Source organism: Syngnathus typhle, linkage group LG2 (assembly GCF_033458585.1).
Source record: "Syngnathus typhle isolate RoL2023-S1 ecotype Sweden linkage group LG2, RoL_Styp_1.0, whole genome shotgun sequence".
Lineage (NCBI taxonomy): Eukaryota > Metazoa > Chordata > Actinopteri > Syngnathiformes > Syngnathidae > Syngnathus > Syngnathus typhle.
In genome coordinates this window covers 9,212,605-9,238,603 of record NC_083739.1, presented here as the reverse complement: position 1 = coordinate 9,238,603, position 25,999 = coordinate 9,212,605, and the positions used below count along the sequence as shown (strand labels likewise).

General features: G+C 40.2%; 2 protein-coding genes across 6 annotated transcripts in view; both read right to left on the bottom strand.

Annotated features, from left to right (window-relative positions):
- Positions 1-9,171, bottom strand: part of rap1gapa (RAP1 GTPase activating protein a) — a 37,298-nt gene extending 28,127 nt beyond the window's left edge. For 3 of the 5 annotated variants that reach the window (XM_061272808.1, XM_061272813.1, XM_061272809.1), the window contains exons 1-2: positions 8,924-9,171; positions 2,069-2,101 (exon numbers count right to left, since the gene is read on the bottom strand). In XM_061272808.1, coding sequence (XP_061128792.1) covers positions 2,069-2,101; positions 8,924-9,102 — 212 coding nt within the window. In that variant the 5' untranslated portion in view covers positions 9,103-9,171. The remainder of the gene's footprint in view (positions 1-2,068; positions 2,102-8,923) is intronic. The other 2 variants (XM_061272811.1, XM_061272810.1) reach the window with 2 other exon arrangements.
- A 6,616-nt stretch (positions 9,172-15,787) lies between these two features.
- Positions 15,788-25,966, bottom strand: nt5dc2 (5'-nucleotidase domain containing 2). The gene is made up of 14 exons (XM_061272820.1): positions 25,510-25,966; positions 23,085-23,269; positions 22,925-22,999; positions 22,807-22,862; positions 22,395-22,488; positions 21,090-21,218; positions 19,131-19,191; positions 18,967-19,069; positions 18,802-18,903; positions 18,367-18,448; positions 18,178-18,264; positions 17,760-17,900; positions 17,611-17,675; positions 15,788-17,213 (listed from the first exon to the last, which is right to left on the bottom strand). The coding sequence occupies exons 1-14, from the start codon at positions 25,859-25,861 to the stop codon at positions 16,952-16,954; spliced, it is 1,794 nt and encodes a 597-aa protein (XP_061128804.1). The 5' UTR covers positions 25,862-25,966; the 3' UTR covers positions 15,788-16,951.
- Positions 25,967-25,999: the final 33 nt, after the last annotated feature.

Sequence of the window (25,999 nt, the reverse complement as noted above, 5' to 3'; positions counted from 1 at the left end):
AAATGGTGACACCAAAGGCCATTTTGTTTGAAAAAATAAGTAGGGAGTTACACAATGGACAGCCGGCCACAATAATCCATCATGCTCCAGGGACAGCGAGGCACAGTACACTGTGTATGTGTCTGGTCTCATAAAACATGTCATCCACACAAACCATTTTCTGCTCTATCCTCCCATCCGGGAAACTTAGCTAAACAGGATTACAACTAATTAGGAGCCTCCCACGGAGAGTGGAGAATCGTGTTGGCCCGCAACGACCATTTAACATTTTAATCAAGTGCATATTGTTGAAAGCCGAGGAGCTTCTGACATTAAATACAGATTAGAGTCCCTGAGCTCATGGAAACGTATTAGCGCTGCACGATGACGGGAAACGAGACAAGGCAATGTACACTCAGAGGACACAACATTAACTACATCTAGAGTCTGATGAGAAATTATCCCAAACTGATGACTGACAGTAAAAAGGTGTGAACCATCCATCTATTTCATATCGTGCTTATCCTGACAAGGTCACTGGAGACCAAAATATTGCTTGCACTCTCACAGTCTCACAAGGGTTATATCATGGAAACCACTTAGACCGAAGCTCGGGGCAACGTGATTGGACTTCTCCAATGTATATATGGAGAACTAGTAAGGTCATTGCCAACAGCTTTTACCATGGACAACCACAATAAAAGTTCTTGTCTTCTAAAATGCTGCCAGGAAGCTGCTGAAGCCTAATTTACTGCGACTCCCGGGCAACCCAGCTAATCCCCAGGGGATCTCGCTGAGATTTGTGTCACCATCAAGTTATCAACTAGTCTCCAGGACAGTGCGACAGGCCCATTAAATTGACGCCTTTCCCATTTGACTCTAGGTGAGAGGTGGGGTATACCCTGGACTGGTCACCAGCTGGATAATTACAAACAACAGTTCTCATAAACTACTGTGATATTAATAGCTTTTTGATGGGGTCAATAAGAAGTAAAGTCTTTGACTTGTTGTAACCTTTGTATTGGATTCGATTGTGCTACAGTACTTAAAAAGGGAAGTCAATCCCAACACGTTCAAAACACACAGGTCGGTGAATTTTAGAATGTTGGCACAACATAGTCTTTTTGGATGTGGCGAAGCATTACATTACATTGTGGCGCAACAACATCAATTGTGTAACCTTACCCAACTAATAGAAGGTCCTGATATGAGTTTGATAAATAAAACCTCAAAAACGCCTAAACCTTGAAACGTTAACTTTGGCTTCAGACGCTACTTTGAAAGCATAATGCTGGTTTAAAACCCTAAACTCCTTCCAACTCATCAAGTTTATGATGGCAGGATCTGCTCCTCACTCTCGCAAGCTTTAAAAAAAAAAAAAAAGAAAACAAATAATAATAAAATCACACCAAGTGAGAAAAGAACAATAGAAGCTTTTTTTAAGTAAAGAGAAATAATGCATGAAGAGCCAAAAGTAGGAGTAGTCTGTAAGCCTGATTTGTACTAAAAGTAAATTTAGCAGGGATTTAATTTACAGTGACCTCCATTTTATTGGCACCCCTGGTGCCAATAAAATGGATTAAAAGCTTTAGAATGAATTCAGATTCATCAGATATTGATGGAGCAGACAGTAATCTTTTGGGATGTGGAGATGAGCCATTGAAGTGCTTTTGAATCATATAATGAATGACAGAGCTGAGTGCAGAGGAGAGGACCCAGGTTGCTGGATGATTAGGAATGCTCTAAATGCTCTCATTCTGTATTCTCCCATCATGTGAAATTTGAAACCTTCACCTTTTCACACTGTGGCCTTGCTTCCTTCATAAGCATTTCTGTGACCTGATTTTCTTTTGCATGACCCAACCAGAAATCAACTCATTTAACTTGGTTATTTTTTATGAGCCACAAAAAACATCTTTTCAAATATTGACAGGCAGAATAATCCAAATGCCTCCATGTGTGAATCACAACTTTATTGACATTTTTCTTTTGTGTTGAGCACTTTTCGGTGAGATTTTCAAATGTAAAACATGCCTTGGACTCAATAAACATTTGGGAAATTCCTGTGCCAGAAAAACGAATAACTCACCCGGTCCTTGCCTTGCAGAAACTCCTGTCCACCCTGGAAATGAAACAAGCATACAACAAGCATAACTGCCAGCTCATACGTGACGAAAAATAAGCACAGGGACAAAAGATGCCATTGCCTCAAAGTCGTACATTTTCCTGCATTGCCCGCTGTACTGTAAGTGTGGAAGGAAATATTTGGGATCTGTCCTTTGCACGTAACGTAACACTAACCCTGACCTGAGTGCGGGTGCCTGTGCTGTGCATGCAGTGGGCCGGGATACACCCTGAAATAAATGCGGCCATCTGTTAAAGTCATGTTCCCGCCACCAAATACGACAGGACTGCTGCTTGTGTAAGGTTTGATCCACACTGTTAATCACTGACACTGTCCACAATGCATCCTGATTAAAACATTCACTCACAGAACTGACAGCAGAAGTAACTTCTCTCAGACAGTAGAGGGCGCTGTGCACACAGCTGAATTGGCAGCAGTGCAATTTTGTTATCCTAGGATTCAAGGGCAACTTTGGCATTCTTTAAATTTAATTTATCCAACACAGTAAAAGCAATCCAACAGTAAATATTGGTCATAAGTTTTAGAACACCCCTTTTTATACCCATTAAAAAAAAATATCAAGTCAAGCTGTTCAAGCACAACAACAACCAATCATTCCACAGACATCAGCTCTCAGTTGTCAGTGAATGGAAAATATGAATCCATATAGGGTGACAATATATGAATAAATAAAGTACCAAAGCCCAAACCAACTATTTAAAACTGGCTTTCATCAGCCTGATAACTGAAGGGATAGAGTTTTGTTTTTCCCAGAGGTACGGAATAGCTCCACCCTGTTGGACCTAATGATAATCCACCACATGACATGGTCTGCTTGTTTCATGCTGCATTTTGCTCTGGACAACACGTTTCTTCCAGATCATGCACAGGTCTATTAGCTGGAATCCATTCATCTTGGAACAGACCCTGACTGCCACGCTGTTCTTGTCCTTTTACACATTGATCATTAAACCAACATATCAAAGACAATGACTCGCTGAAACAATGAAAAAAGGAACAAAATATTTGTATTTTCTCCATCTCTGACAGCGCATTTGTCCAACTAAAATGAGAATATGTTTAGTATGTCAGGACACATATGCAAATATTCCACATGTACAATTGAATTAACATTGTTTTGCTGCCCAACCTGCTGATGAAAATGCATGACTGCTTTCCACCATGCAGGTCATCAGGAGTTCAAACTGGCTCATTCTACCTTTACCAATGATGTGGCCAGAAAAAATGCAACAATGGAAAATAGGTTGCTTTGGTTTGGAGTTCAATTGGCATAAATGAAATAAAATAATATCTAGAAGAAATCTATAAAGAAATATATATTTCAAAAAAATCGATACAAGTTGAAAATAAGAATAAATAACACACACACATACACACACGCACACACACACAACTTGATGCTTCCTGGTTATTAAGAAATACCCAAGAGAGTGAAAACAAGTTCTGTCCAACTTTTCTACAGAATAACATTAAAAACTCATTTGCTGCTCAAGTTCTCTGCATTCCTGCCATTTGAGTCAGCCAGGAGGCGTCGACTTTACTACATGACCAAATCCAGGACATTTTCATTACAGCGAGCCCCCTGGTCAAATACTCAAAGCACATAAGACCTCCTGTCCAAACAGTAAAACGTACAAGGCTCCAACGTGTCACAAGGTCATAAAGAATCTGATTGTTTCTTGCTCTGACATCATGAAATGTGTGACATGTGCTTAATAAGCCGTTTCATCACATTTTGCTATTTAAGCACTCCAAGCAAAACTTTATCAGTAAGTCTGATGGTGTAGGGGTAGACTTGCCTGACTTGTGTGCGGGCAGCGTGGGATTGATGGCCGCTCAGTAGTGGTGTACATATGGGTGCGGTTGTTCGTCTCTATATGTGTGCCCTGCGACTGGCTGGTGACTAGTTCAGCCATTCACCCGATGTCAGGTAGGATAGGCCTAAAAGCTGAATTGCAAAACATTGCTCAATGTGTCAAATATTTTCAATTAAAAAGATTTAAAATAAATTAAAATTAAACTACCTCTGTCACCACTCAGACTAGAGCTCATCATGCGTTTGGCAAAAAATTTAAAAAAAATGTTTTCATCTGTATGTCTACACAGCTGACATGAAGGTTTGGTAAAGTGGTATCAGTTTCGAAGCGTTTTTTTACATATGAAGAAAGAACTCTAGAATACTTTATTGGACAATTTTTGTTTAGTCAGTCGTGATCTTTTTTTATTTCAGACTCAACAAATACTCTATATCATTAAAAAAAAAACTAATACTAACATTAAATCTAATTTAAAACTAAGCTAAAATGAAGCACTTTTAGGAAAATAAAAACGAATTAAAACTGTATTATAAATAAACAAATGAATAAATACCTTAAAAAATGACTTTAATTAAAAATCCCAAACTATTATATAACCTTGATTCAGACAAAGCAACAATGGAATATTACGAAGTACTTTTAAATGCGGGGAACTCGAAATTCATTGTGGAAGTAAGTTGGCAGCATTATTCTTGCTTCCTTGCTCTGTCTGTTGTACACAAACAAAGACGAGTCTGTTCCAGTCTGTTACGATGGACAAAAGTAGGTTATAACAAATGTCCTTGTGGTTCATGTGTTATATTTGCACAGAGCAAACAGTGTGCGTTGCTTGCATTTTGCCTGGAAAGAAAAGTAGAGCAACTTGATCAACTGGTTCATTTGTGTCAAAGGTGGGAAGAAATATTTCTTCTCATTCTCTCTGACCTCTCGTCTAGTGATCAAACATGAGACAGTTACCATGGACACAGATTAGAAAACTCAGTGCTTCTCAAACTGGGGTGTCCAGTAAGTCTATTTAGCTTCATGCGAACAAACAACGCAAATTAGGCTATCTAATGGCATGAGTGTTGTGCAGTTTTAACAATGTAAAGTAATGTAAATCAAATCACGTCAAATCAGCTTTACATCTTCAGTGAGCTGTGTTATGTTATCAACTCAGCAAGATTGATTCTTACAAGTAGGTCAGCAGGCTCTTGAATGAATCCATCTTAAAGGAAACAAGTTTGTTGTTCATCTCGCAATGAGCTGCACTGAGGCAACATTCTATATGTGAAATTCAAGAAGTAGTCCAGTCAGCACATCCTTTAGTAAATCATTTTCAAAAGCAACTCAATACACTGCTTCACATTTCTTACAACTGTGAGAACATCCAAAAATCTAAAACATCCACGTCAACAAGGTCGAATTTTTTTCAGACTATTTTAATAGCCAAATCTTATCACAACCAAATGACAATGTAAAACCTGTCAGCTGAGTTAATGTGCTTACCGAGCTGCCATGAACCGAGGATGTGACATTTAGACGACTAACACTCCCAGAAACAATTTTTAAATCTTTGCAATTAAAATTGCATGAGAATTGAACATACAGTAGATACCATCAGGCACACAGAAGAAAAACAAGCCCGGACTGTACAAGAGACTGAATGAGCCTTTTGACAAACGTGTGGCAAATAGCTGAGTGTTATTTGGCATTTAGCTCCACGACAAGTTCTATTACAGTATACAAATGTGCACACATATAATGCACACACACACACACACAAAGAGCCATCCATCAGAAAAATCACAACAAACAAACTCATTATGCCACCATTCAGGCAGCAGGTATCAGATGTGATCTTCAATATTGATATGGTGCGTTCATTCATTTTGCAATGCATCAGAAAGCATTTAAACAGCAGCTGTCATTATTTAAAAAAACATCAACACTAATAGTTTCAAATTAATATAATTCCTTTCATGGATATTTTACCCATGCAAGTATTAAACATGAAAGTAAGTAGTGGTAAGTAACCAAGTACATGTACTTTGTTATTGTACTTTCTGTAGTTTATTTATTTTTTGTATCGGTACAGTAATTTTCAGATTTTGTTTGAACAGACATCTTATGTTGTCAAATAGCTTCATATTTTTTTTTTTCAAACTTCTTGGATGATGACATAAATGGAGACAGTTAAAGGTAATCTTGCCCATATTCAAATTCCGAATTGTTGCTCAGATGCTACTGGAGGTGTCTGAATTCAATTTAGGCATAACGTCAGACAAGAGAGATGATGGTGGAGTGACTTTAGCATGAAATAATTCTTGTGTGTGTAGGCAACAGTGAAAAAAAGCCATTGTAAAGCCTTTATCAGTTGCCCTTATTCCTTGTTGCTGCTTGTCGTCTTCTCCATCTCCTCACAAAGCCACATTTTAGGGTCAATAATGACATATCAGTATTGCCGCGCTGGAGCCTACCTCACATCCAAACAAAGCAAAAGAGGCACAGGGCCACTTCCTGTTTGGTCACCTAGCAACCAGTGACAAATAAAGCGAGTTGGGGTACAAAACAAGTGTGCAATGAAAGATCCAGTCAATTGTGCCACCTTTTACCCAAGTACATAGTCTGTACTGTTTTCTTTCACTTAAAGCAAATCAAGCCATTTTTGTCTCGTGCTATCCTGGCATATTACACAAAGGATTACTATTTAATCAAATGCCACCTAATTAGCAGCATGAAAAAGATCTGCATCTGCCTCAATTGTTCATCGGTAGATGGCTTGAAAAGCATCGAAGAATGTATATATGCAAGGTGGACTGCCTGAGTAGGCACTGGAGAGTCCTCTGCTCGGCCTCCTTCTCCTGTTTGTTTTGCCTCTGCCCTTGGAAGGGCACTTGAATGGCCTCCTGTCCTCGAGTAGTCTAATCTACTTTTGTCATGCAAACCAAAAATGCCCCCCTAAACTGATTCACACTTCCATTTTCAGTACAATAAGTATCAGGCAGGAAAACACCAAATCGCTCTCAATGACAGAAGCCTTGTCTTTGCTTTCATACAGAAGGCTCATACAAACTTGAATGTGGCTCTTGAATGTGAATCGAGGTTTATTCCGAAGCAACCGCGTTTGAGTTGAATCGTAACAGATAAAATATAAAATGTTGGTTATCTAAGAATGGGAAAAAATGTGTTTATTATTAAGTGGAAACTTCTTTTTAGAATTTTCAGTGGGATATTTGAATACTAAAATATTGATAGCTGCGGCACGAGGTCTTACTTTGGCTAAATGCTCTCTTGGTTTACAGTTACAATAACTGTAAAGAAGGCAATCCATCTCTATTATTAGCACTGTTGTATCGTCGTTACTCAAACGCATCGTTTGGAATGTTATGAGGAACGGACCGGTGATGAGTGACGTTGCTCACGAAGAATAAATCAGCAAGAAAATCTGTTTGGTTGCAAAAGAGGTCTGTTCAGAGCCATTTCTTTTGTCTGGAAACTAAGCTTGCCTGGATATCACAGTCCATCGAACGGCAGCATTAGGAAATAGTAAGACTGCAAAGACACAGAAGCAGGTAATAGTTCAGGTATGACGAAAACATGGACGCCAGCTTGCAGTTAGATGTGGATGGGAATGAGAATGTGCTTCTAGTGATGAAATACAGTGTCCTGCTATGCACAGTTTCAATTTAAGGAATCATGATGAAAAGCCAACATGCATCCATAAATAAGGCCCTGTCGATTTTTGACCGAATTAACATATTTTAAGTGCGCCCTAATCTAGGAAAGGTCATCCTTAAAAGTACCTTAAATGTTTAGGGTACATTTAAGGATATCTTTGACAGGTACAATGAAATTTGACCAAAACACTAAGGGTTAAAAAATGTGCATTTTGTTTGGGGCATCTTAGTGAGGCAGAATTCTTCCAGTGTGTCGTTCTGACGCCAAGCATCACACTGTTGTCACCTGACATTGTTCTCCTCCCCGAGGCTACAGATTGAGCATTGAGCTCTGCTGAAGACAGCGCTAGAAAACACTGTACCCTATTATGTGACTGAACGGGTTAGGTGGCAATCTGTGAGCAGCAGCATGGAAAAAATGAAATTTTGTTGAAAGAGTGTATTGTTTAATCAGTGTATTAATTGTGCTTTCCATAATAATAAAAAGTGGGGGCCTAATACTACTTTGTTGTTTGTTTTATTTACCAATTTTACAAATGAAAACAGACTCATCATGCACCTCAACACACCATTTAGTATGCTAACTTACTGCTAATCCTAAAAACCATCTACGTTAACCCTTTAAGCAACCAGTTGAACACAAGGAGTGCAGCAGCACATGTAGAAAGACAACAGTGCCCCGTGTCATATTCTTTATCCTCTGCGTAGAACGAATTAGTGCCGTACTGATAAATTGAGAGAGAGTACAGACTAGCCATCAGTTTAACTTATACTGCCCACAGGTGGCAGAGGGGGGCAGCACACAAGAAGGGGTATGGCCATTCGATTTCTGCAGTATGATGAAAAAAATGCATGCCTTTACAAATGCATTATGGTTGTGTTCTTTGGAAGACTTCATATACAATCATACACTGGCCATATTGACATTTTCATATGCAGCAAATAAGCACACAAGTATTCGTGCACCTGTTCACTTTCTGTAAAAAGTGAACCATGAGTGGCCAGTGGTAGTAGAAGCCTGTTTCACACACCTTGTTTCTAAGATAACCCTAACAGTACAAGCAGATAAGCAGGAAAATGGTCAAACTAAAACTTGCAAGACATGTCTCCAAATCAAAAGCTGCCCATTTATTCATTTGAGCTGAAGCATATTAAAACTCAAATCACAAAGGTGCAGTGATAAAGCACGACGGCAATCCAAACACACGGGAATGTGCAAAGTCATCAAAGCCAGGGTCAGTCCAAGCCACAAACCCAAACACGTTCTATCTATCACATGTACACATCAACATCATGTGCTCAGGAGATTGAACAGCTCTTACCCTCCATAGGCTCCAAAAGTGAAACTCCTTTTTCTCTGCGGCATACCTGCTGACACACAGCACGGACTGAGTCCACTGAGAGCTGGACTCACTCTGCTTGACGGAGTGTTTGTTTGTGTGTGTGTGTGGGGGGGGGGGCATGCGCATGCACTGCCTCTTCCTTGCTTACACGCCTTCATCACAAACTGGGAGGGAGGATGAGGGACATGGGATGGAAGGTGCTGACAACGCCAGTCTCCCGGGAACCAAAAAGTGTAGTGGCTGGCTATTTCCCACATGGGAACTCAGTGGTGGGCGTTCCCTATGAAAAGGAATTCATTTATTCACTGCAGTAAATCAGGTTTATTTCATCATGTTGATTTTTTTTTTTTGCATTTTGTTTCTGAATGAAAGAAAAGCGCTCTACAAACTGGACCATATTTACATACACTAGACTGAGGTCACATTTAATATGTGATGTGAACACACGAATCGAATTTCAAACAAAAAAATAAAAAAATGAGCATTGACCTGCTGACTAAACCGGACTTAGTTGAGTTCTTATACCGCTCTGTACTACAAAAAAAAGGTTTGCAGATTTGGAATGATATGCAGGACAAACATGAATATCATTAAAAATATGGGTAATTTTCAGTTAATTTTTTTGTTGATTTTTGTGGCACGGGTCGGGGGGAATAATCACAAAACGTGTGCGTGTGTGTGTGTGTGTGGGGGGGGGGGGGGGGGGTTAAAACCTTTTGTTGTTGCCTTTATACATACATACTTGATCATGAAATATGTTAAGATTGTAGAAATGCCCATTTTGTCCGTACTCAACACGGCACATCTGGTTCGGAAGTGCCTGGAACTATGTGCTAATCTCTTCATTCATCTGCCTCACATTGTTTTCTTTTGTAAGACCAATGGAATGCATTCAAAAGAACGATTCGTCACTGATTGAGTTACCTGTGTCACTGTCACACCTTAAAGTCCAAGAAGTCCAGAAGCTCTTCTATGTTTTCCTGCTCCTGGGCTCCCCTACAGTTATAAAGTGTGATTTACTTTTAAGAACGGGCCATACAACAGAACATTGTTATGGTCATGCGCAGTGGCGGTTCTAAAGTGAAATACTCCAGGCGCAAGACTACTTCCTCCCCCCCATCCCGCCCCCCTCCATCAAAAACACATTTCATTTCAATCGGAAGTTTTTATGAGAACATATACGTATGCTTCAAAATTACTTAAAAGAGCCCTGTAATTGCAATTGAGCTTGATATACCACAATATAACTCTTTTACAAAAGATCCCTCCAGGAATTATAAATTTAAATAAATATACCTGAAGACTGCGACGTTAGGGAATGGATAAAATTAAATGGATTAAAAAAGATACCCCCCGAACGGATTATAAAAGTATCTCTACAGCTCCTGAAGGGATTAGATTAAAATTTTCCATAATCCTGGAGACTCCGAGTGCACAATAAAATGTATGTAAAAGCTAAAAAAAAAAAAAAAGTGGATTTTGCATGCTACGTCTCCTTTAAGGGACCCCAAACAAAAGTAATGTTTTCATTTTTTTTCAATTAATATAACTGTGTATGTTCGAGTGTATTATAGTGTAACCTATTTTTGTGACAATTTTGTGCTTTTTCAGCACTGGCCATGAACCAAGGAGCTGAACTGTAAAAACGTGAAAAGCACACAAAGAGCCAATTAAGAAAGGAGGGTCTTTTCTCCCTCAATATTTATCCTGTATGGCATTGAACACACTACCTATTGCCGCTGTATACTTTCTAAATATTTTCCAGATACTTGCATGAACAAGAGCCCGCATAGAAGCGGATATTGGGAGAGTTTGCAGAGGGAAGGCTGCTGTCCAAACATGCATGAATTCAAAGGGCCATTGTGCTTTGAAGTCAGTGGAAAAAATATAAACCTTATCTCACCTTTCGCTTTCATTCTGCATCACTATTTAAAAAAATGATACCGTAAGGCTTAGGATAATTGAATAAAGCTTGCTCCAATAGTGCTGCTTATTCATTTGTGTGTGGAAACGACCCCACTTTCACATTTTGTGGACAATCTCGATATTTTGACTCCTCTGGCCCAGCGCCGAAAATAAGGTTGTTGAAGAGATGGCTTGTTGCTGAAGCAAATGCACCCAGTGGCACACACACTACTGCCTTTCACGGACTTTCATTCCAGGGTCCGCATACGATGGACCGCTTCAGATTTTTCAGGTATTGCAACTTTACTTGAGAGTGATGCCTTGAGAAAAAAATTCAATTCATTCTGCGACATCACTTGTAATGCAAATCATCATTTTCTGCTGAAATGATTGCAAATGTCATTCATCCCTTCCAGCCTCTCAAAAGAATGAAAGATTTTTCTAGTCTGTCTGAAGATGGAAAATGGCACTCTCAAAGATGTGTTATATAAAAACCTAGAGCATATACTACATGATTAAAAAGAACTAACTCCCTAATAGAATATAAAGCATTTTTGCCATATTATTTCTCATACAGCAGGCAGATTGATGCAGTGTAATAGCGCCCTCCTCTGGATACTGACAGTAGCTGAAGTGTGCGCGGCTAAGAAGACTCTTGTTTGCATGATAGTCTATCATATGAAAAATACTGCATGACGCGGATACTCTAAACTTTACATAATCTGAATTATTTTCTATTTATGAGGCCCTAGCATTTCAGTATCAGTCTTACAAACAGAATGTTAACAGTTTCCAGTTTTGTACATTATGATTTAATGCCTCAGTTCAAATCAATGTACTGCTCCTTCTGCTGTGCCCTCCAATGGCCACTGGGGGCAGTATAACACACTAGACCCAGATGTCATTCTTTGCAGAGGACAAAGACCATTTTCCTGAGAGTTTTGTGCTATTTTTTGCCTACATGTGTTGCTCCACTGTGTAAACATCTGTTGCTTAAAGGGTTAGAACGCCAGAGTGTCTTTATCTCCAACCTGTCAATGTTTCTTTGTAATATGCGTTGGAATTAAACTGGTAAAGGCAGACTTACGTATTTGTTGGAAATAGTCCTGTAAGCAAGTATTAACTTTACGTCATTCATCTACTGAGTGATTATTGCATTGGGTTTGCCGTGTGACGACACAAGACACACTAACACGCATGTTACTAAGCGTCACATCAAACAAGTACCTACGGGCTGTAAACAGAACTACTCAATGGGCGACGGTACAAAGGCGGTTAATGAGAAAGAGAATACATTTCGAAGCAGGGTGACTCATTCAAAAAGAATCAAAGAGAAGCTACACTTTGGCTCTAATAATCTGTTTGCAGCAGTCCTCCTTTTCTGAGGAAAATATGAATAATTCAACAGAGAGGGAGACTGTGAATAACAGTTAAGCCAAGAGGAGGAAAAGTTTAACTGTGAGATATTATCACTGTAACAAGCCAACAGAACAAAAGCAAAGACAATTTTTGCGGTTTAGCAAATCCCCGCATCACAGTATTTATTTTTTTGAGGCCATCAAAGTACAGAATGAGTCCAAAAAACAAACACAGTAATCTTTACAAAATCAATGATGTGAGAATAAAGTCATTTTTACAAAATTATGAAGAGGGCTGTAACTATTGTTTTTTAATTTACATAGGTAGACTGTTATTGTTTTAATAATTAATTAATGTGCTGATTGTTTTATTTTATTAATCGAAAAAAAACATAATCCTCTTATTCAAAAATGGCACATTATTTCAAATTGACATTGTAGAAAAAACATAAAAAGCTTATGATTCAGCCACTGGTTTTGGTCTTAAAATCCCCCAAAAAGTCAGCTAAAATGTTGACAATTCTTTTCCAAGCTAAAATGAAGTAATTGCAAACGTATTTATATCATATTTAAGATTTTATAATGTTATTTTTATTCTTGAAAAAATATGAATGAATCTTCCTAAAACATGGACTTTTCCTGAAATAATACACTTTCTGTTCTATTTTTTTTTTAAATGTCAGATTTAATGTCCTACATTTGTTATATATAAAAGCTTTATTTGACCCAAAGCAGGTTTAGTATTCTTGTTTCATGTATTTATGTTTATGCTGATCGCCAAATGACGGTATGCACTATTTTAAACAACATAACAAGAATTTATTGTAAAATATGTTGTGGACCCCAAGGCGCAGTTTAAAAACCACTGACCTTACTTCCTTACCAATTATTTCACAAGGTGTGCTCTCCATGACCCCTGTCTGTGTTCAAGCTCTCACCATCGTAAATCTCTCGTACTGCGAAACGGACATGTTTAGTAAGGTCAAAACGGCCTTTCTCATCGCAACGGACGTCAAAGTGGAGCATGAGGTTAAAAGAGTGCAGCAAATTACAGCACCACATCCTCGTCGCATCTAAGCCGAAGGGGTTGGCTGCATGTTTGGTAATGAAAGAGCGACGCGGCCCACTGGCCTCACATAAACCAGCCGATAAATAATCCATGGCAAAGCTGCCAGTGCATGAGTGCAACGCCGCTTGCCAACGTCCTCAGGCTTCAAATGCTTGCTTTCGTCCTTACATATTGCACAGTTCTGAAATGTGATAGCAATCAATACAGTATACCCGAAATGTCATTCTTCATATTATTTCCCCACAAAGTGACTGACCTAATCGAGTTGGAACATGCTCACAGTGGACTCGGCTGTTTGACACAAAAGGTCTTTAAGACATCCTGTGACATCTGATTAATGAGTGCACAACTGCCCCGCACACTGGGAGAGCCAATTAGTTACTGACTGCAGGGCCCTTCACCATCATGCGTATCTTGTCTCAAAATGGATGGAAAACATTATACACACACAGATATCAACTTGATATATTTTCCTAGCTGATTGGAAGATTGACTCTTACTTATATACTGATTTGACGTGGTCAGGCTTGTGCTATTATATTGAAGACATAGGCAGTCAAGGAAAGAAATTATTTGTTAACCTTATCTACAAAAAACAATTGAAGAAAATCCAAGTAATGTCTGTGTGACTGTTGTTTAAAGTGGATCAGACAAGTCATGGAAGGAATATTTGAATTTCAACTGCTAATGCAAAGGTAGGTCAGTGTTTGTGATGGAGATTAGGCCAGCAGTGATTTTCACAGTCATCACAACCCTCCGTGGGGAACCCAAACTACGTGGCCTGTTTAACACCTCACAGCTCCACAAACAACGCACTTTATGGCTTCCTTCCCTTGCACATCATCTTGCTGCAGGGAATACTTCCATCAGACCGGGACTGTAACAGTAAAGGCCCCGATACATTTAATAATACAAGAGACTGCCGGAAGGAGGGACTGACAATTCTCCGTGATGCCAGCATTGCATCACAGGAGACACTCAAGTGAGACCTAAGAGAAATAAAAAGCAGGAGGTGGAAATGGATTGAAGAGATTTGGTAGGGAGTGCACAATGGGACAGGAGGGGGACGAAAGCATCTTGAAAGGGAAATACAGAAGAATGAAGTTCTGCAGCAAGGGACAATAAGAATGGAGGAATGCTTGCCAGTGTAAAAAAGCTGAAAATATTTGACTATTGTCTTATACGTGCAGACGGAAATCAGAATGAAGCTAGACATTGTGTGGTTGTTTTAAACATACTACAAGGTGTTTTTCTCTTTGCTTTGACTTATTTCGACACTAGTCAAAATGGCAATAAACAGGTTGAAGTCTGTCTTTGAAAAAAAATATTTGAAGACAACTAGCTAACTGCTGCTTATTGAACAACACAAAACAACAAGCACCAGGACCGCCCCTGCCAGGCACATCACAAGCACATCGGCACCAATAAACACCTATAGCAGACTGAAGAGTATGCAGCAGTGATGTAAGCCATTGGTGGCAGAAACAGGTCACGCAACTAATTAGTTACTTCATGCGGAGCGATTTGCATTCATTATTAATATGCGCCTCAGTCATTTGTGAAATATTTCTTATCAAATAACAGGAAGATAACTCCACTGTATGACAACTTTCGCAACCGCTAATAGACTTTGCTACCAAAACCAAAAGCGAGCAGATCAACATGACACAAAGTAGAGCAGCATGCAAAGAACGTTACCTTTATCTGCTGGCTGCTTGCAGGCGGGTGGTGAAGTGAATGAGTTTGTTATGCAGAGTAGAGCGGCGATGGATGCTGCGTTGCTTAGCAACCGTGCGACCAATGAGACACAGAAAGGAAAAGTGCGCGTCAAACCCACACGCAAAACTCACAAGCAAAGTTAAGATCACCTCGATGTAGCTAAGAGACTCATGCAAGTCACGTAAATGGTATGCAGTAATTCACCTCCATCAAAAGATGGATAATATTGAAAAAGAGCAGCAAAGGATAACTTAAGGGGTTATTGCATGACAAACAATTCAAAAGAGTCACATGTACTTACGATAGCAAGAAGAAGAAAATCCATAGGCACATGGAACATACAAAAGTCACTGCTTAGCACATGAGAGAACTGAGCTGGAAAAGGATAAGACAGATGGAATCAAGCAATGCAAACATTTAGCACCAGTACATTGCTGAAACTGCCCTGCAATAGCTGCTGATGGGGAAAAGGTGACAGGTGAGTTGCCCACGCCCACAAATTCAAGATGGCGCTTGTGTGGAACCCAGACAACATGGGCTAACACAAGTGTGCCCCTAGTGGAACCCAGGAGCAAAACCAGATGAAACCACTTGGTGGTACCCAGGAAACACGCATTCACCCCGTGTTACAGCTCGTTGTTGTAAAATGCACTTTAAAAAGTTGTATTTTATTGTAAGATTCCCACCATTTTCCTTGATTTATAGCCGTGCTTCTCAATTATTTTATGCCAACCCAGGAAGAAAAATATATTTCACACATCTCTTTAAAATGATGCACACATTTTCATTAAATCTGCTGAGACATTTTATTGAATCGTACATTCATGAGATGCATTGCCACTGAATCCAGTCATCTTCCCATAAGATAATACAATGCAAGTAAACGTGAACACAACAGCAAACCATTTGGGGTTAATTGAGACAGTTTTGACATGGGGAAACCCTTAAGTGTAGGGGCGTCTACAGGAATCTACTTATTTTTCTCCAGTTTGCTGTTTGGAGTTGCATTACACTACGACACACAACTACTAAATGTCATGATTAAGAAACAGTAGGACTTTGTTGTGAACAAACCAAACTGGTTGGACCACAAAACCATACTGACATGATTGGCCATTGCAATTGATCGTCAATAAAATTCATTTACCACAAAGAACTATTAAGGCCACACTGAAAAGAAAAATATGTATGAGAAAAACATTGCAGGATATAGTAGAGGGGAAAAATGTAACATCACCCAGGACAACCTTTAGGAGTGTAATGATAAAGTTAATATCCATGGACTTTATTCTTGTACAGTGGTGCCTTGAGATACAAGTTTAATTCATTCAGCTCCCTGCTCGTATCTCAAAACACTCATGTCTCAAGTCAACTTTTACCATTGAGATGAATAGAATTACAGCCCCACCTAAAAGCATGAACCTTCATTGAGTGTTTGCTGCTGCCGTCTAGCAGAGGAGGTCTGGAACCAACTATTATTTGAATTTATATTTTGCTAGTATATCAAGACAAAAAAAATCGGCCAAGTGACAAGAAGTAAATCTTTCAGATCAAGGCACTTGCACCAAAAAGCAACACCGCATTCATTTTTTTTTTCTTTAAAGTGTGGTCATAATACACTTTGGAATTCCCCCATGTGGTTTCCTCCATGCAAAAATTACAAAAAAAGAAAACAGTAAACACCAAGTTGAGGTGAAAAGGTCGACTGCAACCGCACTATATATGCATACAGTGGGTTATTGCCACAACTAAATAAAAAAAAAAAGCTAATTGTGCGTGTTTAGTTTTTTTTTTGCTAAGTTGAAGCAACCCAAGCATCTTACTTTCTGCAGGCTGTTTTTAATCTACTTCTTTGGCTAAACTGGTCACCATGTATAATTTTATGCCACCTTTCTGCACCCTAACATACAGGTGTCGAAAAAGGCAACGAACGGAGTGTCCTAAAAACGTACTCGCTCATCGAATTTGAGCCATTTCCTCCAGAAAAGGTGTTTTCATGCAGCCGGTGCACAGCTGGTCCATCCACAGCGGCGCCTCATGCTGCAGAGGAGTACGGCGTGGGTAAAAGGTTTGGGAGAGGTCGTAGTTGAGAAGACAGCTGAGGGAGGCCATGTAGAGGTCGGAGAAGCGAGACAGGCGGCGGGAGAAATACGTGGGGTTGTGGCACGTTCGGAAGATGCTGCCGAACTGAGGGTTGAAAAAGTTCTTTGTCATCAGCCTGGTAAAAAAAAAAAAAAAAGCTCAAGGTTAAGCAAGTGGGGTGCACCTGCCAGAAGGATGATATATACCTATATTAGATGTATGGTAGACAATAGATATATAGCGATTCCATTAATTTCACTGGTGGAAGACGATTTGAGATACAAGTGATTTGAGTTACGTATGGTCAATTAAACTGATAAGTCAAGGCACACAACTGGCTTCCCATAAAGGTTATTCAAGCTATTCAATATCCACATCCAACAAACACATCAACACGGATTCAGTTCAACTAGTCCACAAGTGAACATGAAATTCTTGATACTATAAAGCAAAGAATGTGAGAGTCAAAGAGTGAATTTTCTAGTGACAGAAGTGAATGAGTTGCTTGAGGGCGTACAAGTGATGTCACTCACCTGAGTTCTTCTCGCTCCTTCTGCCACTCGTCAAGCACTTGTTTGGATCCTGGGTCACGGTGCGTCTGGGGAATCAGGAAAGCATAAAATAAGATAGCTGAGCACATCTTTCCGAGGACTCGGCTTTCGGGTCGGTGTGAAAGTCTCACCTGTAATCGTTCCATCAGGCCGGTGAGGGCTTGGAGCCAAGTGAGGTTGACAGCGTAGCGCTCTGTGCTCACAACTTTGGTTTCATGCTCCAGTTCCGGTACGATGGCTCCAGTGCGCCAGCCGTGTCGTAGCGTCAGGTCCTGTCGAGAAGGAAATTTACTTTCTCACAGTGGAATGGATCATCACACTACATCAGTCAAAGTTGGAACAAAATAAAACTTGAATTTTACAAGTATCTAGACATTGTTTTGGGACAGCATTTTTTGATGCATTATTTTTGTGACCTTTTTCTAATGTAAAAGCTGTGGCTTGACAAATACTGACTGTTACTGATGTTGACAATTAAGATGCTAATGGCGAACACGGCAACAACAGCATGACCCTATCTCAAGATGCCCATCAAGCTTTGACACTCACTGCTAAGTCGCTATAAAGATGGTCTCCAAAGTAAAGAACCTTCGATCCTCGCCAACCCGTCAACCTGAGAAAGTCAAACAGGTTTCCCTGGGAGACGAGAAAAACACGTCAGTGGGTCTGTGATGGATGCAGAAACGGCACATTGATGCTCTCCATCCAGTTAATGAAAAAGACCCAGAATGCACTAACCTGTTTATAAATGTGGCCTTTGTCTAGACTGCTGATTTTCTCCCAACGAAGGTCCCCGTTTCCATCGAGACGCCGGAAGGGTCTGCAATGCACACTTTGAAACATTAACGCTGCCCTCCAATACATGAAAATAGAAATTACAGTAATATGTTCTATGCGGCCTCTCTCGTCTTTAACACTGTATTCTTAGTAAGAAATAGAAATTAAGCTCTTTAATACTTGATAAAGAGAGTAGTAGGCTGTTTGTTTTTATTGGGAGTTGAAAGCGCTTATTCTCTTTTTCTAACTATTTCCTGATTTTTTTTTTTTTTTAAATATCATGTATGACCGGAATGGTTTGACATGTATGGAGGCAGAGGCGAGCACACCTGATTTTCAAAATAAATTATCTTTCAGACTCTGATATTTTTTGTTCAATTTGTCCGTGCGACATACTTGACGCAATCGGTGAAGAAGTGAGGTTTGTCCGCCTGCACGATGATGACGTCGAAGAAGTCTCTCCACTCTTTGCCCACCATGTGCGTCATGCCTTTGTCCCTGAACACCAAAGCGTCAATTAAACACTTGCGGGTCCAAAACCGTGACCACGTCAACACTTACACAAAACTGAAGGGACTGTTGGTCATGAGAAAAAGTTTTTTTCCATGACTGACGAGTCGGTGCAAAACGGCATCCGTTTCTTCTCCTCTCATAATGAACTTTTCTAGAAACAAACAAAACAACTCGCACACAAATGCTGCGTTGTGCCGACTTGAAAATCGTACCAAGGTCTTGCTCGATCCACTTGTACATGAAGCCTTTCAAGTGGACCATGCCGATGGCTTCCTGGAAGTGGCAAAAGGGAAAATGTTCTTTAGGTGAAATGACTTTTGAAAAACCTGCTTACACTTGGACCTGCTAAACACCTTTCAAATCTTTTTCATCTGTAACAAACCCAGCACATAAAGATAACAAACCCGGCATTGAACAGTTTCGCTTGTGGTGTGGTGTGCTCCGCTTATCTCAACACAGACCACCCCAGTAAAATTCTTGCTTTGGAAAATACTTTCTTCGGTCTGGGAAACTCACATTTATTAAAAGACAAAATAAAATACGTCAGGTAGGATCTATTTTGTTTTGTTTACCCCCCGTTTCCTTGTTCGTCAGTCAAGGCACTTGTTAGATTCCCTCCATTCCATTCAGGTCACAGTTAAGAATCAAATGGAAATGTCGGCATTTCCCACACATATAAAACAATTTTGGTTGTAAAAACTGACCACATTCAATATTCAAGGTTAGCGACCAGTCCTGTTTCGGGAAAAAAAAAACAGGCTTTTTAATACAACTCAGATTTAAGAATAATCTGATAAGACAAAAAGACAGGTCTTTGACGTCTTTGCTCGAGAAGGGCCAAAAACAGCCCAATTTTCTTGCTGTGCATACCAGGCCTTAAATGTTTTTCTCTGTGAAAGGAAAGCCTAGTCAGTCAAGGACAAGAGTTATTGTTTGTTTTTTTTCCCTGCAGATTCCTGTACTTCCAGCTGAGTGCCAAAGCACTGTTTGTCCAAACCTCTCAGTAGGAGACAAAGGCCAACAAAAATGTGGTGCGGCAGGCTCAGACCATGACCATGAGACGCAATTAAATCTTTAGAATCATAAATCTTTTCAGAATGATACCGTCTTAATTTCCTCCGTAACTCAAAGTCCATGAACATCATGTTGCCACGATAAATGAACAGAAATGCCATTAATCCATTCCAGTCAGCAATGACGCAATAAGATCAAAGTCAAAGTCAAAGTCAAAGTCAGCTTTATTGTCAATCTCTCCACGTCACAACACACAAAGAGACCGAAATTACGTTATTCTCTATCCCACGGTGACGAGACACATAACACGATAGACATACAAGTACGCGACACAATATAAAAACAAGAAGGCAAAAAATTCAAACAATCAATAGTAAGAGTGATGAATAAATAATAAATAAACAGATAACACAATAAATAAGAGGAGATGCACTAATAGTTGTCATTTCTCACTAAGCATAAAGAAATATGCTTGAGTGTTTTTTTTACATTGTCTGTCTACGTGTGTTGCCCCACCGTGTTCAAATATTTATTGCTCAAAGAATTATAAACACTATGAATGTGATTTTCTAACCAGTCTATGTTGTAGCTAGTAATGAATAAGCAGTTTCCACTCCAGTGGGAGTTATTCTGAGAGGATAGTTCATTTACACTGTAATACAAGCGGATGACTTTACATTGTAGCAAAGTGTTAATTCTTCAGTGTTGGCTCATAAAAAAATATAACGTGTGCAAATATGAGAATCCCTTCTGTGAGATATAATAAAAATACATACAGTATTTGAGACCCCACAATAGAAGCGAGCCCTCTCACCCCATGTTAATAAGCAAAGAAAAAACTGCTCAATGATTATTGAGTAGCAACAAGAACTAATCTTTAAAAACTGCAAGTGACGGCGCGCTGACAAAATAATCGATACGGCCTTTCACCGCATCATCTCTCATGAGTACCTTGGGGCATATGTACACTTTGTGATCAATCAGGATTTTACGAAACATGTACTGCCGATCAAGCTAAAAGTAAATGTACATTTTGTTTTATATCTGGTGTCAAATGGCGATAGATTTTATGACATATTCCACCATCGCAGACCAGGAGGTCCATTAACCCGGACCGTAAAAATTTGTGGATTTTACAGACGAAATTTGATACTTACTGAGACATCTTTGGAGAGGTGAACTGGATCGTAATCAATGTCGTTGCTGATGAAGAAATCGTTGGCCACAGCCAAGAGGGTCATTTCTGGGATGGAGAAGATGTCCATGAACTGTTTCACCTTTGGGCCCTGTTGCAAAGTACAACATTGAGGAAAGGTGCTTGCCATTCGCACCCAGATTTAACTGCAGCATTTTTTTTTTTCTTCAATCACTCATTATGCCAGGGCAAACCCAGGAAGGTTGGGCTGAGACCCATTTGAGCGAGGTGGTTTTGGAAGGGATTAGAAGATTAAACTCGAAAGCATAGCCGCATTCCAAAAATAAGTGTAAGTGTTCACAAGCGAGCAACTGGGACATGTTATGATATACATTATGTTGTGTGTTAAATATTGCCCACTCTGCATCCATTGCAGCCCGGTCGTCCCGATTCTCCCATTTGCGGTCCCTTCTGAAGGTTTCTCATTTTTTCTAGTCGAGGTTTTGTTTTTCCTTGCCCTCCTGGGAGTTAAGATCAGGGGTCGTGGAAAATAATTGTCAACCGTGGGCATGTGAAGCCCTTTGAGACATTTATGTGATTAAGGGCTATATAAATAAATTTGACTTGATCTGACTTGACATCCAAATGACTGGACGCAGAGGAGACACATCTGATCGAAAAAGGAATTATTTTGTGGAAAAATCCATTCTTTCTGCTTGATGATAGTGACGACAAAGCCCCAAATGAGATTTTAAAAACACAACTATGATTGCTTGTGCAAGCATACAACACAGATGGTTGGATAGACCAGAGTCTGTGATAAATGCTGTTTTTTGTTTTTTTTATGTTTGTTGAGAGTAACTCAGAACACACCCAAGAATGTATGCCTGGAGTATCGTTCTATTATCTGTCTACATGTGTCTCCCCACCATTTGTGTAGAAATTGTTTAATGGGTTATAACGCCATAACACGAATGAAAATTATCAGCACATTGTCCATCTACGGTGTTTTGCATTGTTTGGCAGCATTACAGTAAACAGACTTTTGTAAAGCAAATACTTGAATTACATAATGCTGTCATTTGTTTGACAGTAAACTTTGCGAGTATCAAACAGTGTGTAGCCTGACTTGTTCACTCTCTGCCAAGCTGCTGCTTCTTGTGAAATGTTTGGAGTTTACAGCCACCATACAGAACTCGTGTCTCTTTGCTCACTAGTCAAAGCATAAATCAGCCGAACCACAGCTCGCACCTTGAAGAACACACAAATAGGGTCTCTTGCCTCTCAAGGCACCACTGTACTGCATAGAAATATGACGTCTACTCACTTTTCCGTAGAAGCCACTATCCAGCTGCAGAGGGACGTGGAAAGTTCCCCCGTAGAGCTCGAGGACCTCCTCGTCTGGCACTGGCTTCAGACCCCTAAAATCAAATAGAGTATGAGTCACTGTGCAATTCTAAGGACAAACACCATCAGGATCTGACAGCTTAGACTTTCTGTGCAGATCACTTTGTTCCACTTGGCCAGCCAATTGACACTGGATCAGTGTTGACAAGAGGTTTTGCTGTTCCTGCCAACAGTTCTCTGCCAGTTTGCCAAGTTCTCTGGCCTTCACAGTCACACATAGAACAGTTTATTTTTAACAACATTCTCGAAAACGACCCTGTCTTCCCAAATAATACCCCAAATTTTGAAGTGTATAGTGACATTTGGTACATGCTAGCAAATATTTTTTGCACCTGTAAACTGTTCCTGGTTGAATGTAATGGAAGGCGTCGATCTTCATCAGTAGACCCTAAAACGGAAGAAGCCGTTTTACTTAAAGATGCTGCTTCAGGAAAACGTAAGATCATTTACCTTTTGGATATCGTAGTGCAGACCTCGCACTGCAAAGTTGGGAATGTAATCATATTTGAGGATTGCCTCCGGGTACTGTGGAGCAGCAGGACAAAACAGGAAACTTGCGTGCGTCTGTGAGATTTCTAAATCTAAAATCGCATCTGCAAATTGCACAAACCTTGAAGTGCTCAACGAGAAAGGTCCTGGCTGTGTTGTAAATCATCGAGTTGAGCGCATTGGAATACAGAGCCAGCGTGTAGTCGTAGTCAAAGCCGTAGATGTCCACTTCGTCCAAGTTGACTTCATTGTTGGCGTAGATGGCCGACGAGTTGAGGGATTTGCACGCGCCGGGTGGAATTAGCTCTGACCATGAAAAAGAAATAAATTGAGTTGGAACAATTTATTGATATATGAAAGCAGACTAATTATCTTTTGCCAACATTTGCCTTGACTTTGGAAAGTCAATAATCAACTTTGACTTTGGAGATCAATTTGCACACATTGCAATCGGTGATCAGGCCTGAGTTCCAATCACCTGATCGATATTAGAACACTCCTAATAATGGTTTAGAATTTTGTTTAAACATTGTAATGTTTCCACTCAGTTTCATCATCATTTCAAGACCAAGCCTGAACTAACACAAGGAGAAAAGCTTCAGCGGTCTGAAAAAATAAAGAGTTTTAATCACCCCAAAATGATGAAACTTGCAAAGAAAATTGGAAACGAACATAACTCAGCGGAAGACCCGGCTGACGTCAGTTTGGAGAGCCGGACAAAATGTCAGGAAGTTGCAAAATGTGTACTTCTCCACTGATTTCATCAATGAGTATCAGCAACAGTCTTCTTGATTCTGTTTTGTTTATCACAGAAAATAGACGCAACATCCTATAGGAAGGCAATCAGCAAGCTCAGCATTCGCAATTGTGTATTTACACAGGAGCACAGGAAAACAGATCGCACGAGGAGTTAAAGTGCCTCTGAGTGATATGATAGCATGGCTGGGGATTTGGGAAGGTGGGGGGAGCGAGGCGGTGGAATGCAGCTGGACACGCTCCCAACACATTTGGCTTCAATACTAGAGTCAAAAAGACAGAGACAAAATGCCACCAAGCATACTAAAAAACTCTATCTGTTGCATTCATCCAGGGGTGTCGAAACTCGATCCTCATGAGTCACTATCCTGCCTGTTTTCCACGTCTTCCTACTGTAACACATCAGGATCGTTATCAAGCTTTTTCAAAGTTTAGTTGATCAATTGAATCAGGTGATTTGCGGCAGGGAGACATGGAAAACAGGTAAGACAGTGGCCCTTGGACCATAGTTGGACATGCCTGATTTTGCCACTATTGTCATTAAAATTGGAGTAATTATATATTTCTCCCCATTTTTATTCATTAATCTAATAAAATGTATATTTTTTAAATACACTTAACATTTTGTATGTATTCAAATAATTTGCAAATTACTATTAAATCAACTATAATTCCAGAAAATTAAAAATTACATTATTATCAAAATAACCATTCGGACCGGGCCCACCTGTATGATTTACAAGTGTGTGTTTTAAAAAAAAAAAAAAAAAAAAAAAAGCTAGATCAGAATGGCAACAACAGCATGTTGCTCATGCTGGGTGGTTGTGGTTCACTTCATAGAACAGGTTGCCCAGTGACCAAAGGTTCAGCTTTTCCAATCCTGGCTGTTTTGTTTTGCTGCTGGTCTTGCTGGTTTCAAGAGCACACAAACACAACAAACCATGCTGCTCTTTGCTGTTTTTTTTTTTTTTTTTTTTGCTTGGCATGATACTTTCAGGTCACCCTCATTAGAAACAACAACACGTTACTGGGGCACGACTGCACACAAGTTGGATATTTCTGCCATACACTGCAATGCATCACACTTCAATGTACTAATAGAACAACTGCATTTTACTAGTGAAGCAAAACTGCACTATAGTTAACTGCATGCTGCGAGTACAACTAGTGACATTCAAATTCTACAAGAGATGAACATCTATTCACTAGTAGTACACAAATATCAATTGCTACACTTTTGCCTCACCTATGTGCAGTACTGTCAAATGTTTTATTTTACTAGTTGCATTAGTCACGTACTAGTTATACCGTTTATTTTTCCTTCTAAGAGGAGGGGAAAATGTATTTAGTGGTATGCAGAGGTGGGTGGAGTAGTCAAAAGGATTTAAGCGAGAACAGCTGGAAGCGCTACTTGTATATACAGTAAGTATTGTGTTATTAGTAGCACCAACAAGCACATACTGTACCGGTGCAAACTTTTGCATAAACGTGAAGTTGCGTTTTTGTGCAATGCATTGTCTCGTTTATGAGGATCATAAACTAGATATCAAGGCTGTCAAACAAAAGAAATGCTTGTAATCTTCTACTCGACGTGATTTTGCTCGCGTCTGTTTCGGAACCATGAATCTGAGAGGAGCTGCAGTTTTGGATTTATGTTTCCCATGAGGGCTGGCTCAACAACAACACTAAATAAAACGCCACGTGAGAAGTTCAAGTGGCAAGACCGCAAGAGACGAGTTATTTCAAGAGATGATGCACGATTATGAATTCGTTCCTCATATTCTACTGACCATGAACCATCCGTCTCAGGTCAGCGTAACGAGCCCACATGTAGGATTTCTGGTCCAAGGGAGCGATCGTGGAGGTGGACGTAGACGCCCTCCTCTTCGCGCCAGTCACACCGGGCGCGCCCGCTGGCTCCTCGGCTTGCTGTCCGTCGGACGCCGCCGCTGGAGCCCCAGGGCTGCATGGCTGCGCGTCGCCACACGGCCCCCTGGAGCCACCAGAGGAGCAAGCGCTTCTCTCTTTTGTCCCGTCGTGGCCGCGTAACGTGACGCAGCACGCGCGTTTTGGAGATTGTTGTCGGCTTCCTCCGCTCCATAGGGCGCGGGTCAGCGAAGTGGTCGCGATTTTCAGCGACATTGCAGGCGTGCAATTTGCAGCTTAAGCCGATTGAGCGTTAATAACAACGGGCTAAGCCACAAGCCACCTTGCTTCCAGTACAGGCACGCCTAACGAATGCAAAAGAGGGCGGGACGACTGTTCGAGCAGCCAATCATC